The 19,050-nt window shown below is 42.2% G+C and overlaps 1 protein-coding gene across 1 annotated transcript in view; it reads right to left on the bottom strand.

Annotated features, from left to right (window-relative positions):
• The window catches only part of FAT2 (FAT atypical cadherin 2), a 109,110-nt gene that overhangs the window by 54,683 nt on the left and 35,377 nt on the right, over positions 1-19,050 (bottom strand). The window contains exons 4-7 of the mRNA XM_069102565.1: positions 13,767-13,825; positions 11,235-11,546; positions 2,974-3,184; positions 2,292-2,431 (exon numbers count right to left, since the gene is read on the bottom strand). Coding sequence (XP_068958666.1) covers positions 2,292-2,431; positions 2,974-3,184; positions 11,235-11,546; positions 13,767-13,825 — 722 coding nt within the window. The remainder of the gene's footprint in view (positions 1-2,291; positions 2,432-2,973; positions 3,185-11,234; positions 11,547-13,766; positions 13,826-19,050) is intronic.

Genomic DNA, 19,050 nt, shown 5'->3' with positions numbered 1-19,050 from the left:
TTTTAGAAATTAAAGGTTTGAGAAGTCTAATTTTTCATCCTTCCCTCCCACTCCCTGCCTACTCAGGAAGGCTCAGGAAGACCCTTGGTGGAATATTCATGAAAATTTGGACAGTGGGTATTGTTATGGGTTTTGTGAATACTATGAAAATCAGATGCAAATGACACCAAAATCAGCATGCAGCTTAGTACTTTTCCAATAAAACTGTAACAGTGATGAGGGGTCTACTGCATAAAAGAATAGCTCTTTTATACATACTTTGGTCTATAATTTCTCTTGAAGGAAATACCTTTTTTTAGCAGAAAAACTTCTTAGTGAGAAAGTGATCAATAAATACTGATTTATTAAGTGAAGATAGAATAGAAGAAGGAAGAATGGGAATAGGAGGAAGAGAAGTAAGAATCAGTCAGTCAGTCAGTAAACACTTAAGTGCCTCCTATGTGCCAGGCATTGAGATAAGCTCTAGGAATTCAAAGAAAGGTAAAAGACAGTTCTGGCTCTCAAGAAGCTCAAGGTCTAATGGGAGAGACAATATGAAAATGGCTATGTATAAACAAGATATATACAAGACATAATAACAATATATAATAATACTGTAATATATAAAATATAACAATGTATACAAGAAATAAGTAACAGAGAGGAGGCATTAGAATGAAGAATTGGGAAAAGCTTCCTGTACAAGGGTGTCCCTAAAGTCTAGAAACATGGGAAATCTCATTAACTATGCATATTTTCAAGAAATGAAATGAATGAAATTTTCAACAACATTTTATTTAATTAGCATAAGTGAGATTTCATAGGAAGACATAGGAGACACATAGGAAATCTCATTAATTAATTTAATCTCATTAATATGGAAAATAGTCCCCAATAGCTAATGAAAGCTTTTATTGTCATGGCTAAAATTTATGCTAATTAAACAAAACGTTGTTAAAAATCTCATTCATTTCATTTCTTGAAAATATGTATAGTTAATGAGATTTCCTATGTGTCCAGACTTTAGGGATACCCTGCAGAAGAATTGAAGGAAGTGAGGAGGTGGAGATGAAGAAGAGAATGGCAGCCATGAGGGAAGGCCAGAGAAAATGCCCAGAGTTGGGAAATGGAGCATTTTGTTTGACAGCAGCCAGGAGGCTCTTGTCACTGAATCAGAGAGAACATAGGGGAAGGGTAGTCTAAAGAATAAGAAGCCTGACTATGATGTGGGGTGGGGGGAACATGCAGGCACAGATCACGAAGGGCTTCAAATGTCAAACAGAGGATCTTCTCATCGATCCTGCAGGTGGTAGAGAACCACCAGAATTTATTATGTAGGAAAGATGGTCAGATGCGGTCAGACTTGCATTTTAGGCAGATCATTCTCAAGAGTCGAGTGGAGGATGGACTACAGTGGGGAACAACTTGTTGCCGGGCAACCAATAATCAATGAATAAACCATTAAGTGCCCACTATATGCCAGGTGCTGGTGGCTATTGCAATAGTCCAGGTGTCAGGTAATGAAGGCCGGCATCAGGGGGTGGCAGCATCACAGCAGAGAAGAGAGAATTTTTGGGAGATGTTGCAAAGGTAAAATTCGCAGGCTTTGGCGACAGATTGGGGATAAGAGTGAAGGTAAGAAAGAGTGAAAAGTCAAGGATGACACCTAGCCCGGGAACCCGGGGGACTGGGAGGACATTACCCTTGACGGTAATAGGGAAGCTTAGGAAGGGGGAGATTTGGGGGGCAAAGACAATGAGCTCAATTCTGGACATGCCAAGTTTAAGATATTATAGGATATCCAGCTTGAGATGTCCAATAGGCAGTTAGAGAAAAGAGAAAGTGAGATGAGAAGAAATTAAGGGAGACAGAAGAGGAAAAGGAGGAAGGAAGAAATGACAGAGAAGAGCAAAAGAAAGATGATAATAGGATCCCAAGATCACGGATTTAGAGCTAGAAGGAGCTCTAAAGTCCACCAAGGCCCGTACCCTAATTCTACCAATGAGGAAACTGAGGCCCAGTGAGGTTAAGCGACTTGCCCGTGGTTGCACAACAAGTAAAAGCCTGAGGCAGGATTGGAACTCCAAGTCCAGGACTTTATCTACTGGAGAGTGTGAGGAAGAAGAGGTGGGGAGGAAGGAAAAGGAAAAAGGAGAAAGAGGCATCAAAGGGAGAGGGAAAAAGAGGAGAAGGAGAAGGAGAAGATGATTGAGAGGAGACAGGATGCAAAGGAAGGTGGGGTGGGGTATGAAGGAGTGACAGAAGACAGGATTGCCCAGCTCTGCCTGTCAGGGGGCCTAGACAGTTCTTACCTGGGTGGTGATCGTGCGGGAGCCATCCGTCACCTCCACTGTCAGGTTATAGCTTGCCTTCCTCCTGGAGTCCAGGCGCCTGGCAATGACCATGCTGCCCGTGGTCATCTCAATGTCAAAATCCATGTCCTCATCACCACCTAAGTGTAAGGAGGCAGTGGGGAGCGAGACAGAAACAAGATCAGTGGGCTCTGGGCAAGGAAAACTTAGGTTCCTCACTGCCACAGGACTCCAGCCAACAAGCCCCAAGGAGTGTGTGTGTGTGTGTGTGTGTGTGTGTGTGTGTGTGTGTGTGTGTGTGCATTGTTGTTGTAAAGGTGTGGAAGTGGGGAGTAGAGTAAGAAAAGGAAAGCAGATGATCTTTAGGAAAGAATCCCTGACAGGGATTCTAGGTGCTCCCCAAAAAGCACTGTAATATCTAAGTACCCTTCCCAAGAGTCCAGAAAGCAGCAAGCTTATCTTCTAAAACTGTCCAACTGAGACTGAAATAATGGGACAGGGAGAAGTCAAACCCATTGACATCACTTGGGGATGAGTGAGACGAATCCCTTCCTCCCAACCCCCCAAAATATGAAGGCTTTCCCTAAGTGGAGTTAACTCAGCTACACCTAGAATGCAGTAGAGAGAAGTGGCCCCAAATTTGGGGCTAGCCTGTAGAAAAGAGGCTCAGAGCCCAGCTCACCAGAGATGTTGAACCACAGCAGGCCAGGTGGGTCCTCAACACTGACCATGCCCACCATGTGGTTCACAGGGTCAGTCTCCATGGCAGCAAACTTGTAGTGGGGCTCATCAAAGGCCCACGGCTTTCCTGAAGGGCTGGGCCGAGGGATCCACTCTATGTGCAGCCTGACGCTGGAGGAGCGTGGGGGCTGCCCACTATCGACTGCCTGGATCTGCAAATCGAATCATCAATCAATCAACACATGTTTATTAAAGCCCCTGTTCTATGCCAGGTATGGGGATATGAGTCCAAAGAACAGGAAAATCCCTAATTGAAAGGAGCTCACCGTCTAATGGGGGAGACAACAAGGCCATATAAAAACATAAATAACAAATACAAAAATCTAGACGAGGGAGTTGGGGAGAGAGGGCACCAGCACTTGGATGCAAAGGCAGGCTTCTTACAGAAGATGGTACAAAACTTGTATCATAAAGAAAAAGGCTGAGGAAAGGAAAGAGTGTGCTCCAGGCATGCAGCACAGCCCATGCAAAGGCATGGAGATGGAGTGTCATTGGTCAGTTTGCCTGTAGTGCAGAGTGCAAGAAGGGCAGTAATGTTCAGTGAGGCTAGAAAGTTCGGTTGTGCAAGGCTTTAACAACTAAACAAAGGAGTTTATGGTTTGTTTTTCCACTAGAGTCGGTTGAGTAAGAGAGAGACAAAAAGTAACCAGAACCTACTGGGAAGGTCTTGGAATTAATGATGGGGGTGGGGGGAGGTTCCTGAGCCCCTCAGGGAGAGTGAGAGCCCCTATGGCTCTGTCTAATCCTGACATCCAAGACCCCTGGTTTTTCTCTATCTTAGTTTCCTTACCTATACCATGTGACCCATCGCAAATTGCATTAATTACTATTTTTCAGAAAAATGTCACAACAGCTAAAAGACCAGGTATCTGCAACACCCCTCAATCTTCAATCCTAGATTCACTTCTATTGGGATCTTTGGTCCTTTAATTCCTTCCTCTTTTCCCATTCTATCAAGGCTGATCTGACCTCACTCTGTCTCCTCTATAACCAGTCTTTACCCTATGGTCGGCTATTTCAACAAGGCCTCCTGTTCTGCTTTTGAATCTCTTGTCCCTTGACCTCCTTCCTTATTCACTAGTTCTAATCATCAAACTTGGGAAATTCCAATCTCCAGACTCCTACACTCCCTCTCTCAAGATGGGGAATACTGATGGAGTCACTCATAAAATAGTGCTTGATCAGTCCCCCACAAATGGATGCCCTCTAACCTCAGCTGGCTGCTCAGTGCTGTACAATAACACTTTTGTTCATCTCTTATTGGCTCTATCTCATTTCTACCCCAGAAGTTCCAAGCCTCCTCTTCCTCCCTGCGGCCCACTTCATTCTTTTCCCCTTCACTCTCATCAGAATACTTCCAACAAAGACTCTACCAATAAGTAAGACATCTGAAATGATCCTCATCTTGCTTTTTTTCATTCTCATAACTCTCAGTCTTCACTCCTCTCCTTCTATCAAATTTCAGAGGCTATGGTCCAGAATCATAGGAGCTTATTTTACAGGCCCACGGGGTGAACCGACTTGCCAAAAGTTACATGGGTAACAAGTGGAAGATCTAGGATTTGAACTCAGATCCTGAGATGGAGTTAGCTGTTCTGTCTGCTGTGTCACAATGGTATCCCCTGAAGTACCCTTCCTCCTGCCTGTTCTGTGACCTTCCTCAATAAGGAAGGTCCTTCTCCTCTGCATATTCAGTCTCTCCCTCTCTGCTGTTTCATTTTCCTCAAGTATCAAACACTTTTGGGTCTCCCCTTCCTAAAATTACCTTCCTCTGACCCTGCAGGTCTTTTAAGTCAGAGGTGTTAAACACGCATCACACAACACTCACGAGTGCAGTCTGAACCAGATTAAAATGTAGTCCCTAATTTATTTTAATGTGTTGATGCATTCGTATACAAAAAAGAAATACAGAAACGTGGTCTTCTCAGTCAATATTCAGCCCACAGGAAACTTTATGTGAAGTTTAGCAGCTCCCGTTTTTATTTTAATTTGACACCACTGCTCTAAGCTATTATCCTATTTCTTTCTTCACCTTCATTGTCAAACTCCTAAAAAAGAGTAGTCTATACTTGTATTCTTCCACACCACCCATTCATTTCTCAACATTTGTAGTCTGGCAAATGTCCCAACCATACTATGGAAGCTGCTTTCTTCAGTCACCAATGGCATTCCCAATGGCATTCTTCTGCCCCCATTTTCTTTTACCTCTCTTCAGCATTCAGCACTTAGAACCACTCTTCCTTCTTGATTCCCTCTCTTCTTTTGGCTTCAGAAACACTACACCCTCATGGTTCTCTTCCTCTGACTGCTCATCTTATCTTTTGCTGGCTCTTCATACTACCTCTACACCTGGACGTGAATTCCTCCAAGGTTTAGTTCTTGGCTCTTCTCTCTGTATAATCCTTTCCTTGGTGATCTCATCTGCTCCCATAGATTCAATTATCACCTCAATGCAAATGACTCCAAAATGAATAACTTCAGCCCTGAACATTCCTCTGAGCTCAGTTTCCATAACTCTAATTGCCTGCTGAAAAATCTCTACCTCAATTTCCTACTGACACCATAAGCTATTATTGCAAACTGAACTCATCATCATTCCACCAAAAACTTTCCCTTTCTCCCAGGTTCCTTATTTCTGTGAATGCATCACGATTCACCCATTCACCTAAGCTCAAAACCTTGAAGTTGTCTTTGGCTTTTGCCCAGTCTTCACTCAAACAGCCAATCACTTGCCACACAACTAATGTTCTAACTTGTCTTTTAATTCCATACCATCTCCCACATCCATACCTTCCTTTCCGCTTCCACTACAATCCATCCCTTAATCTGACTTCCGGCCCCTACTTTACCTTCTCTCTAGTTTATTCTTCACTCTGCTATCAGAGTAATTTTTTTAACACACGATTCTGAGGATGTCACTCCCCCATTCAAAAATTTCCAATGGCTCTCTACTTCGTACAAAAGAAAGTATAGCCTTTTAAATCATAATCAATAATAACAGCTATCACTTAGATAATATAACTTACATATTTATCTTCTTTGATCTTCACAACACCTTTGGGAGGTAGGTGGTATCAATATTCCCATTTTAAAGTTGAGGAAACTGAGGCTAAGAAATTTAATTGACTTTCCCAGGGTCAAACAGCCCCCCAGTCTGAGGTTTAGTCTTCCTGGCTTCAAGTCCAGTGCCCTATGCACTGTCTAGTTAGACATTTCAAACTAAACATATCCAAACGGAGCTCAAGATTTTTTCCAACCTTCCCCAGCAACTACCTTCCCTATTACTACAGAGGGCAACACCATCTTCTCAGTCCCTCAGGCTGTCATCCTTGAATCCCCACTATATCTCACCACTCCCCTCTCACCCTATATCCAAGCTGTTGCCAAGGCCTGCCGATTTCACCTCTGCAGCATCCCTCAGATATGTCCCCTTCTCTCCTGACACTGCCACCACTCTAGCACAGGCCCTCATCACCTCCACCTGGACTCCCACAATAGCTGCTGCTAGGTCTGCTGCCTCAAGTCTCTCCCCACTCCAACCCCTCCTCCATTTGGCCACCAAAGCGATTTTCTTAAAGTGAGGTCTAACTATGTCACTTCCTATTCAACAAACTCCAATGGTTCCCTATCACCTCCAGGATCAAACAAAAAAAATCCCATGTTTGGCATTCAAAATCCTTCGTACTCTACTCCTCCCACCCCCAACCATTCCAGTCTTCTCACACCTTCTTCCCTACCACATACTCTTTAATCCAGTGACACTGGCCTCCTAGCCGCTCCATGAACAAGACGCTCCATCTCTGGGCTCCAGGGATTTTCTCTGGCCATCTCCCATGCCTGGAATGCTCTCCCTCATCTCTACATACTGGCTTCTCTGGCTTTCTTTCAGTCCCAATTAAAATCCCATCTTCTACAGGAAGCCTTCCCCAAATCCTCTTAATTCTAGTCCTTTCCCTCTGTCAATCATTTCCTCTTTATCTTGTACATAGCTTGTTTGTACATATTTTTTGCATGTTGTCTTTGCTGTTGGGTTGTGAGCTCCTTGAGGGCAGGGCCTGTCATTTGCCCCTTTTTGTATCCCCAGCACTTAGTATAGTACCTGACACACAGTAGACACTTAATAAATATTTACTGACTGACTATGCACTACCTAGCTCTTAATGCCCTCTACAACTAGGTTCCAGGCTGCCTCTCCAGGCTTGCCTCATATTATATCCTTATCTGTACTTTACAGTGCCTGGCACATAAGTGCTTAACAAATGCTTGATACCCGACTGACATTCTAACCAAACTAGACTATTTCTTTTCTCCCTCATTCCCCTCTAGAACTGTTCCATCTTGGTGCCTTAAGTCATTCAGTCCTTACCCCTTTTCCCTAGAGTGGACTACCCCTTATCTCTATCTGAGGAAATCCCTTCATTCAAGACCCAAATTAGGTGCCACACACTCCATAAAGTGGACAGCAAGGTGGGACAGTGGGTAGAGTATTGGGCCTGGAGTCAGGAAGACCTGAGTTCAAATCCAGTCTCACACACTTACTAGCTGTGTGACCCTAGGCAAGTCACTTAACCCTGTTTGCCTCAGTTTCCTCATCTGTAAAATGAGCTGGAGAAGGAAATGGAAACCACTCTAGTATCTTTGCCAAGAAAACTCCAAATAGGGTAACAAAGAGTCAAATGTGACTGAAACGAGTGAACAACTCTATGAAAGCTTCCCTGATCCTTCCCAAGGAAAGAGGCTCTCTGCCTCCTCTATTTTTCCAGCTCACTTTGCTTCATGCTTATTTCATGCTCCCATGTGTCCTATTTATTTCTGAACGTGTCCTTCCCACACCTATTATATTATAAGCTCCTCAAGGGCATGATCTGTGGTTTGTCTGTCTTGGTAAGCCTAGCTCAAGGCCTTGCTTTTTCAGAAATGCTTGTTCAATTAAATCAACCAAAATCCTTTCAAACCTAAAATTTAGTGGGGATAAAGCTGAGGAAAGCAGAAGGGTTCAGTTCTGGCTTCCCTAGCCTACTTGTCCTTTTGGACAAATTATTTAACCTTTCTGGGCCTCAGTTTCCCAATATGTAAAATAGGGACAATATTCTCACCCCATCTCATTGCCTACCTATGCCACAGGACTGGCAGACTAGTGGATTAGGCCAATTCTCTCCAATGGAGTATGAAGGGAGACACATACCACCCTGGGCAGCCAGGGTAGAGAGACCCTTCTATGCATGACTGTGATTTTTCCTACCTCTCCTCAGACCTTGGGTAGAAGGAACTTAGACCTCCAGGAGTTATAATCTACTCAAAGATCATGAAAAACCATCAGAGCTAAAAGAGAGTTATAAACCAGTTACTCTCACCTTTTTTAATTTTTAGGGAAGGAAATCGACCCCCAGAGACAGGAGGAGACTTGACCACGACCACAAAGCAGGTCTGTCACCAAATGAGGATTGGCATCCTAGTCTCTTTCCTAGTAGGAGGCTGGGATGAAAGGTACATTCATTATTCAAGTGGGAGCTAGAGATAGCAGGCCTTTCCACTTAGGTCAGCGGACCCCAGGCAGTGTTCCTCAAAGGCAGAGTTCCCAAAGGCATACATGTGCATTTTAACAGCAATTCACTAAGAGCTGGGGATGGAATCAAGGAAGATTGAGACTGGAGTCTCGCTTCTGACACATACAGTCTGTGTGACCCTGGGGAGATCATTTAACTCCTCAGTGCTTTTAGCAGCTCTCTAAGACCAAAAGTTCCATGAAAGGTGCTGACCTGCATGGGGAGAAGCAATTTCCTCCCTGGAGATTCTCCAGAGCCTTGGGGTCAAACTCAACTAGAGACAGGGCTCACTAAACTGCACCTAAGCATGCCTGGGAGCAGTACTGATTTAAAAACCACATAGTAACATTATCTGACTCCTATTGTATCTTTATTTATTTTGTTAAATATTTCCCAACTACATTTTAGTTTGGTTCAGGCCACATTTGAGAACACTGTCACTGCATTTGCCATTTCAGGTTCTGGGCCAATTCTGAAGTGTCGTGGGCCCATGCTGCCTGTACTGAGGGTTTGATACCTCTCCCCTAGACCAGTGAAATCACAGGATAGGTCCCTAACTCTATCATAATAACAACAGGTCATATTATTTGTATAGTACCTTAAAGTTTACAAAGCACTTTTCCTACAACAAACCTATAAGGTGGGTAGTGTAAATATTATTATTATGAATTATTATTCCCATTTTACAGGTGAAGAAACTGAGGCTCAGAGAATTTCAGTGATTTGCCAAATATCACATAGCTAAAAGGTAACTGAGTTAGGATTTTAACAAGAGATAAGACCTCAATCCAGGGGTCAGTAAAGACAAACCTGGGAACCACATGAGGTTCTTTAAATATACTTAAACTAACCCCAATTCGCCCTGTATGTACCTTATTTGTACATAGTTGTCTGCATGTTGTCTCTCCAGTAGAATGTGAACTTGAAAGCAAGAACTGTTTTTGCCTTTCTTTGTACAGTGCTTAACACAGTGCCTAGCCTGTAGTAAGTGCTTAATAAATGCTAACTGATTGACATACATATTGCCTTTAGCCAAAATACATACTTGAATGAGTCTTTACCAGTCTGTTGATTCATTTCTTTAATACACAAATATGCTATAAGTTGCTAGCCCAGGCCCGGAGAGTTAAATCCCTTTGCCAATAAGCACTGCCCAAAACACAAATTCTGACTTGGGCTTCTCTCTAGTCATCTCTCAGCATTTAGCAACTATTCCCCCAGGGTTTATGGCTGAGTGCTTCCCTCCTCCTACCTCAACCCCCATACCTCATCTCCCCAGGGCCAGATTCTTACAGTCTTCTTAGATGATAAACAGCTAATCTGTTCCACTTACTGTACAAACATGCCAAAGAGAAAGGAAGGAAGAGCTCATTGCCTTTTTATTTCACTTCCTAGGCCAATAAGGAGCTTCAGCTATATTAGAGTAGAAAGGTTTGGATTCCAGTTCTGGCGCCAACATTTACTACCTATGTGAACTTGGATAAGTCATTTCCTCTCTTTTAAGTGTCAATAATTGCTATTTGTTCCTTCTACTATATCACCACAATCCCCCAAAACATATATTAAGTGCCAACTTGTATAAATGAAATAAAAAAGCTAAGATGAACTGGTACAAATAAAATCTATGTAAAATCTCTTGGGTATTCATTGAAAAACTACTAAGTATAAAGAAGAATGTGGCTCGTCAAAAAGTATATTCTAATTTTTTTAAAAAGGAAAAGGAGCTACTTGTACAAAAATATTTACAGCAGCTCTTTTTGTGGTGTCTAAGACTTGGAAATTAAAGGGATATCCATCAATTGGGGAATAGTTGCACAAGTTGTGGCATATGATTGTAATGGAATACTATTGTTATAAGAAATGACAAGCAGAATGATTTCAGAAAAACCTGGAAAAACCTGCATGAACTGATACAAAGTGAAGTGAGCAGAACCAGGAGAACTTTGTACATAGCAATATTGTTCGATGAAGAACTATAAATGACTTAGCTATTCTCAGCAATACAATGATCCAAGACAATCCCAAAGGACACATGATGAAAAATGCTATCTGCTTCCAGAGAAAGAGTTGACGTTGTCTGCATACAGACTGAAGCATGCTATTTTTCCCTCCCTCCTTTCTTTGTTTCTTTGTTCCTTCCTTCTTTTCCTGCCTTCCTTCCTTGTCTCTCTCTGAGTCTTCTTGCACAAAATAACTAATTGAGAAATGTTTTACATGATTGACATGTATAACCTGCATCAGATTGCTTACCACCTCAGGGAGGGGGAGGGGGGGAGAGACAATTTGAAACTCAAAATTTAAAGAAAGTTTAAACTATTTTTACATGTAATTGGGGGAAATTAAAATATTTTTAAAGTATATTTTAAGAATATTACATAAAATGGATCTTCTCCCCTAAAAAAGCATGCCAACTCCTGCTTTAACCCAAAGGAAGAAGCTCTAAAAATGTAATTTCAGACCTTGAGCTAAGTTCAAAGAAGAATATTTCTGGGGGAAGGGTGGGCTTTGGATTTGGTCTATGCACAAGGCTTTTTTTCTCCTTTTAAACCTCTTTCAGGCTTGATTAATTAGGCTTCTTCCTCCCTTCCTCCACCTCAGGGGTTCCTTGTGGGTAGACTAAGATTAGGGTCTATAACCACCCCTTCTGTCTTCTCACCGTGAGGATGTTGTACACGCCGGCAGGGAAGTTGACAGTGGTAGACACCACACCTGTCTCAGGGTCAATGGTGAAGGCCTCCTCATCATTCTCCTCAATGCTGTAGGTCACCTGGCCATTGGGGCCTTCATCACGGTCCGAAGCCACCAGTCTGTACACAGGCCCTGGTACAGTGGAGGCTTGCCGCTCTGGGAGACGGATTTTGAAGCGTTTGTGGGAGAAAGTGGGTGAGTTGTCATTGACATCCAAGATGCGTACTACTACCCTGGAAGTTGACTGTAGGCCTGGTTTGCCATTGTCTTGTACAGACACCTGGAAGCAGATAGTCATATAATTACTGAGTACCTCTGGTTCAAAATCGGCAAGCTTATCTTGCATCATTCTCAAATCTACAATGACTATTTTTTGATAACTTGCAACTAGGAAGCAAAGTACCAGGAAAGAAAGAAAGGTGAGGCATAGAGGGAACTACACAGAATCAAAGACTCTTAGACATGGAAAGTCTCCGAGGTCATCTAGTCCAACCTTCCAGCTCACAAATAGACTCCTACCTCCACTTGAAAACCTTGAGTGATGGGGATCTCACTGCTTCATATGACAAAGCATTCCATTGATAGGTAGCTTCATTTTTAGGAAATTTGTCCCCTTATTGAGCCTCTCTGCTTCACTGAAAGAACTCTAGCGATGGAAAACATTCTGCTTTTCAATGTAGTTCCTTTCCCTTTTTGATAGCTAGTTATTAGACAAGCTTTCCTTATATGGAGTATCAATATGTTCCTTGGCACTTTTGCCCTTTGCCCCTAATTCTACTCTCCAGAGGATGTGGGTGAAGAATGGGCTACCTCAGGCAAGTTCCTTTACCTTCTACTCTTAGTTTTCTTACCTATAAAATGAAAGAGCTAAACTAAATGGCCCCTAATTCTCTCCTAACACTAAATTTACCATCCTAAAGATAATCTCTCTTCTACACTAAAATTTTTTAAATGTTGAAGACAAGTTATCATGTTTTTCCCTCATGCCAAGTCTTCTTCAGGCAAATCATCACTGGTTCCTTTAACAGATTCTCACAGGGAGTGGTATAATAGATGGTTAGTAAACATTTGTTGAATTGGTCATCTTGGCTGCTCTGCTCTGAATACCCCCCACTTGGTTAATGTCTTTTCTAGCACCCAGTCAAGAACTGAGCATAAAATACTTCTGATGTGTTCTGACCAGGGTAGAGGAGAGTGATACTATACTTCCTTTGTCTTAGATACTATGCTTCAATTCAAGCAGCCTAAAAAGAAATCATTAACTTTTTTGGCTGCCATATCATAAATTGACTCATGTTGACCTCATAGTCAACTTAACTATTTCTTATATACCCATGATTGCTAAAAATAACCTATGCTTTCTGTAAATGAAGAGATGTGTCAGTTCTATCTTGGTCACTGTTATTTTTTTTCCTTTCTGGGTCTCAGTTTCCTCTTCTATAAAATGTCCAGGTAGGACAAGATGTCTTCTGAAGTCCTCTCCAGCTGATTTGATATGCTTCTACAATAAGGAAGGATTTTCTAACAGGACAGACAAACAGCAGAATAGTTTGTCTTTTTTGTTTGTTCTTTTAAGCTCTTCTGTGGTCAATTTTTGCCTTTTTTCATTTTTACAGTTTAGTCTTATTAATGTGTTTTATTTTTACATTAAAAACATTTACATATTTCTCCCTTTGTGAAAGAGGTCTCATGAACAAAGTTCAACAGTAGTTAAAAGTGCTCTCATATGAAAGTACATGCAACATACCACATCCATAGTACTCCCCCTTTTCAATTTTTTAATTAACAGAAATCTATCTTCTTTCCCTCCTACCCTCTACTCCACTAAAAAGAAAAAGCAAATTTCTTGTAACAAGTATGCATAGTTAATATTAATTGCTCATGGATAGGGCAAGCCAATATAATTAAAACAACATGCTACCTCCATTAATTTGCTTATTCAATGTCTTATGAAATGGTAAACTCCCCATCATTGTACATATTCAAGCAGACAGATTATTTGTCTTGCTTTTGTAGCAGGTGTTCTGCTCCTACAGTGATTAGTCTCAATGACCTCTGAGGTCCCTTCCAACTACATGATTTTAGGATTCTTACAGACAGTTGGGTGAGGAGCAGGGAGTGAGAAAAAATAATTCCACTTGTTAAACTGATCCCAGGATATTCCAGGTCAAAGAAAAAGGTCATTATGGATAGAGAGGGAAAAGAAAATCAGTAGAGATTGGATGGGGATGAGTTGTGTTTCCCTCCCAAATTTCCGTCTGCTTTGGGGTCTCTCCCTAGAGACCTAATGGCTGGCTTCCTCAGCCTCCAGGGTTCCTGGTCCCAGTCCTTTCCCATTCCAATCTAGGGGTTCCTGAGGATCTAGCCTAGCTGTTTTGATTCAGGACCTGCATGACCCCACTTCTGGGTTCCAACATGTCGTAGCCTGGCCCCTTCTTTCACATCCCCTGGCAAATCCTACAAATCAATCCTACATAATTACTCTCCTGCTATTACCCACCTCGAGGATATGTTCAGCCTTGTTCTCACGATCCAGCTGCCGAGCTGTGGAGAGGAGACCTGGTGGGGAAGAGATGGGGAAAGAGGGTAATCCTGTGAGCACTGGGGCTCCCCCAGGACCTTCACAGAGGTACTGCTGGGGGAGCCAGACCAAGCGCTAATGTGGAATTCTGCTGGTGTGCCAGTGCTGGCAGGAGGTGAAGAAAAAGAGAAGGAAAGGGGGAAAGGGGAAAACTCCTCAAGGAGTTCTAATAATGCCCTATTATCAGGAGTGCACATTAAAAATCTCTACTTCCCCTTGCTAAACAACATACCAAAAGGAAGGCAAATGGTTGTGGCTATGAATTCTGGGCCATATAGCGACAGGTGAAAATAGGTCATGGACCACAGGGTCCAGAAGAAATAGTGCCAATACCTCTTTGGTTATACCCCATTGCTGAGGGAACTTTTCACTAGCACAGAAGGAACGAAGAGAGTTGAAAGTATGGATATGGGTACGTGTGTGTACCTATGTACATTTCATGCACATGTTATATCTGATGCAAGCATATGCATGTATATATATATATCTACATGTACACATACATATGCTTTGATAGTTCCCCAAGAATCTGTTTTGCACAGATATACATATTTGTATTGGGTTTTGTTTTTTATGCATTTGCAATGAATGGGGGAGGAGGGAGGAAGGGGAGAATTCAGAGCTGAAAATAAAATTTTTAAAAATTGAATTAAAAAAGATACCCAATTTCTTTAGTTTAAGACATCCATTCACTGGTACAGATTGCAATCCCTTCATACCATCTTATTCTATCTTGTTATTTTCTGTGTTTTCCTGTACCTGCTCCACAAAGGATCCATCCAAGAAGATGGAGGCCTTTCTTCATCTTGATCTTTTGATGTCTCAAGGTTACCAGTGAAGTACTTGGCTGTCTATCTGCTATCTCTCAAAATGTGACCTGATACATCTCTGCATTTTTGCCCCATGAAGAGCTCACCTTCTTTTCCAGTCAGAGCTGGCATCTGGCTGCCCAAGGGTACCACTTCTTTCTACCACTTCATAAGGACCATAGTTTCTTCTGGAGCTACTCAGTGGCACCATTCTTCTCAAAGTCCATAGAGAGGACGTGCCTTCATGCCCAAGGCTCTGTCTCCTTACATTCCACTAATCCTCGAAATCCAAATAAAGGCTACAAGTTGGACTTTCTTGATCCCAGAATCAACTTAGTTCTCTGATTAAGAGACCTGTTGCACCAGACCCAAACTGTATCCTTCCTCTTCCATTGCCCCCAATCTAGGTTTTCTTTCCTAATACCCAATAAGCCTAGTTTTTATCCCCTCAAAGCCTCTAGGTTTTAGTTACAGGAGAAAATAGAATGCACAAGTTCAGAATGAACACACCAGGAGGCTATTAGAAATACCTACATTAAAAATTCTACTTAATTTCAGACCATGCAGCCCCAAATTTTCGAAAGATCTTCTACTAAAGTTTCCCTAAGCTTAGCCTAGAAATCTTGATTTCCCCTAGGCTAGGATTAAGCCATTGTGACAGATATATTTTCTCCCCTAAAGTAAATTTAGGATTCAGCCGCCTAAGCTCTCAGAACCCAGGTCCAATGACTAATTCTGCCAATTGCAGGCTGATGCGTAGCCACTCAAGAAGGGTGTGTGGATCCACCCCGTATTTCTAAGTAAACCGGTAGCTAACTAGAAATCTGACTACAACTGCCCCACCAAGGGACAAAGGAGGAAATGCAAATGAGAAAATTATTTTCAAGGCCATTTCCCATGACCTCAGAATCAAAATAAAGCAATCTAATCCGGGTAACTTCCCAAAGTTCACAAAAGAAAGACAGCCCCATTCCTTACAACCTCTCAGTTTGTTGTACGTTCTAAAAGATATGGTCAGCTAGACTAATGATTAGTGTGAAGATATTTGTAGATCCTATATTCAAGTGCATGCCGCCATGATGGGGGGGGCAGGGAGGAGAGGGAGAGGGAGAAAATTTGAAACTCAAGGGACTGTGGAACTGAATGTTGTAAAATAAAAGTAAATTAAAAAAAAAAGATATGGTCAGCTATAGAAAATCACCTGCGAAAGCCTGCAAGTCCCTGGAGGTCATTCTCCTCATAAACATTTTATATTGATGAGAAACAGGCCTATGAATTGGGAATTGTTTCTCTCTTTTTAGATACCTTCCTTCTTTTATAAATTTATCGATATATTTTGTTTTGATATAATAGGCAATCTCCAACAAGCGCTCAAACAAATCTCTGACCCTTCCCAATCTGTGCCCCCAATAATTAGCAGAAGAGAAGTCTATGTCCTTTGACTTCAATAACATGCTACTAATATTAAACACCAGAATTTGTTGCCTTTTAATGCTGACTATATCTAAGTTGTTGTAGCCTCAGTAGCCTTGCTGGAGCATTGTTTTGTCATTTATTAAAAGCGTCAGTCATGATTTTTTCCACTCTTTGAGAAACTTCTTTCTTAGAGAGTGTTTTCAAATATCTAAGTGCCTTTAAAATTCTGTTGTCTCTAACACAGATTTGTTCTGTAAACAGGTCCAGACATTTCCTCCTAACTTAATCTCCTTAAATATGTCCTAGTACGTTTGCATAATACTCCTGTATCAGTGCATAAATGTATGGCGTACTTGTACATGTCTATAGACATAAGCATTGTGTGTATGGGAATGCACATGCATATTTTATGAATGTATTTGGCTACCTACATGTATGGGTATCTATGTGGATGTGTGTATTTACCATGTGTGACTATAAATAGGAAGACCAGGGGTGGCTAGGTGGTGCAGTGAGTAGAGCACCAGCCCTGGAATCAGGAGGATCTAGGTTTGGATCTGGCCTCAGGCACTTCACACATACACACACACAAAACTAGCCGTGTGACCTTGGGCAAGTCAATTAACTCCAACTGCCCTACCCTCCCCCCTGCAAAAAGCAAAAAAAAAAAATAATAAAGCAGTAAGACCAATGTTGGTTTCACATGCATATACACATGTATTTTGTATGTGAACAAGGTAGCTAGGTGGTATAGTGGATAGAGTGCTGGACTGAGAGTCAGGAAGACCTGAGTTCAAATTCATCCCGAGAAATTAGCGGTGTGACCATAGGCAAATTACTTAATCTCTCTCTGCCTCAGTTTCCTCATCTGTAAAATATATATTTTTTAAATTAGCATTTGCCACCCAGGATTGTTGTGAGAATCAAATGAGATAAAATATATAAAGTGTTTGGCAAACCTTAAAGTCCTATATAAATGATAGTAATTCTATATATATGCATACATATATGTATGTGTTTATATATACATTCATAGTTATAGACACTCATACATATATAACTCCAGATCACAGATTTGAAGCTAGAAAGTGATCTAAGAGACCATCTTGTCAAACCTTCTCACTTTACAGAGAAGGGAAGCTGAGCCGAAGGGAGGTCATGTCCCGAGGTCACATAGCCAGACACTTACCTGAGATGAGATTTGAACCTGAGGTCTTCCTGACTCCACACCCACCACTTTGTCCACTGTTATCATTTAGCTTCTCATGATCTTACGATTGCAGAGAACGGGTGGGCTCTGTGTGTAGAGTTCATGTGCACACAGACAAATCAAGTTCTGTAAGTATGTCTAGTATTTTAGTGCTGAGGGAAGTAAGATGAGGCAGGATGTCTTCTGTTACCTGCAGCCTGAAAGTGCTGACTCTGTGAATAAATAAGCCTATTTCCTTATTTCTCTAACAGAACAGTGACACAGGCTATACCGCTTCTTCATCTCCAAGCATGCTTTGTGTGCCTAGGTGTATGTAACTGAGAGTGCAAAAGTTAGTGCATGCATGTACTCGCTCAGGCAGCATCAGGCACCCAGGGTAAAGGCCCTGGGGAGGTTGGCTCAGTGCTTCCCATCTTGGCCTGTTTTCAATACAACCAGCCCAGGCAATTTTGCAGCCCTGTTCAAATGCCCCCAGAACAGCTAAGCCTATGAGTGAGAACTTGAGGATGATATCTTGGTCAGTGAAGAAGAGAGGAAACGATCAGAGTATTTCTGAGCAATCGAGGCTGACTGTCTTCCAAGGAGGCCCCTGACATAACCAAACAGTTCTTGTTTTAGATAGAGCTTGGAACTACTTGTTCCTGAGGTCCCTTCCAACTCTGAGAGTCCTATTTGACAAATTCTGGAATCCAAGGAGTTCCTTTGATTCCAAGCAGAGTTGATACTATCTCTCAACACAGAAGTAATAGAAAGCATGGAAGGAAAACCATCTGTCCTTACCCAATACCCTGTGTTTTACAACTGACCTTAACTTCCCTGCTAAATAAAGTGGTCTGTGAACCTAAGAATGGTCAGCATGGCCAATGACCCCATGGCTAAGGAGGGAGACGAGAACAGGAAGTTAATAAATGAGAGCAGGAAGCTGAACTCTGTCCTCAGATGTCAATTCTTCAAACACACATTCATTTATTTATTTTGCAGAGTCCAGAGTCCTGAGAGTGGGCAGGTGGGTATCGAGGATGAAGGGACTAAATGCTATGAACAGAAGAGAATCCCCCAGAGGGACAGAGATAACAGCAAGGGTATGGGTATGGGGACTCAGCTAAAGAAAAGAGGCTCAGTGAAAAATAATAACTCAAATCTATATGGCACATTAAGGCCTGCAAAGTAATTTATACACATTACCTGATTTGATTCCTACAGCAGTCCTATTCAGGAAATGCTATCACTAGCTCCATTTTACAGAGGAAGAAACTGAGGCAAAGAGGTTAAGAGATTTGGCCAGGATGATACAGCTACTTCAAACCCAGGTTTTCTTGACCCTAAGTTCAGCACTTGATCCACCAAGCCACACTAATAAAAACTCAATAAAGGGGACCAATGGGGAACTCACTGACAGACCATAGAAGCTGTTTTGAGGGTGGGATTTATTTATATCTTAAGATGAGAATCCTCTAACTCTCTGCCCTCAAGACTGATGGAGCCCACTACCACCACTGTTTCCAGTTTTGAGGGGCCTGGGACCTCCATACTTGGGTCCAAGGTGAAGAAGGCAGTGAGAGAGGCAGGATCCTGGCTCCCTGCCAGCTCCATGGCCTTGGGGTCACTGTTAGAGGAGGAGGAAGAAGTAAGGAAAAGGAAGAAATTATCAAGTTGAAACAGATCAGGCCCATTGTTCTCAGCTAACCTAACCCAGCCCAGCCCATCTCCAAGCACGGGGGAGGAGACAAGAGGGAGGAGGGGAGGATGATAGAGGGATTAGGAAGCT

Source organism: Petaurus breviceps, unplaced genomic scaffold (assembly GCF_028583685.1).
Source record: "Petaurus breviceps papuanus isolate PSGF00001 unplaced genomic scaffold, PetGlider_PUasm1.0 551, whole genome shotgun sequence".
In the NCBI taxonomy this organism is placed as follows: Eukaryota; Metazoa; Chordata; class Mammalia; order Diprotodontia; family Petauridae; genus Petaurus; species Petaurus breviceps.
The sequence above is the reverse complement of the archived record's forward strand: the minus strand, read 5'-3'. Positions and strand labels throughout refer to the sequence as shown.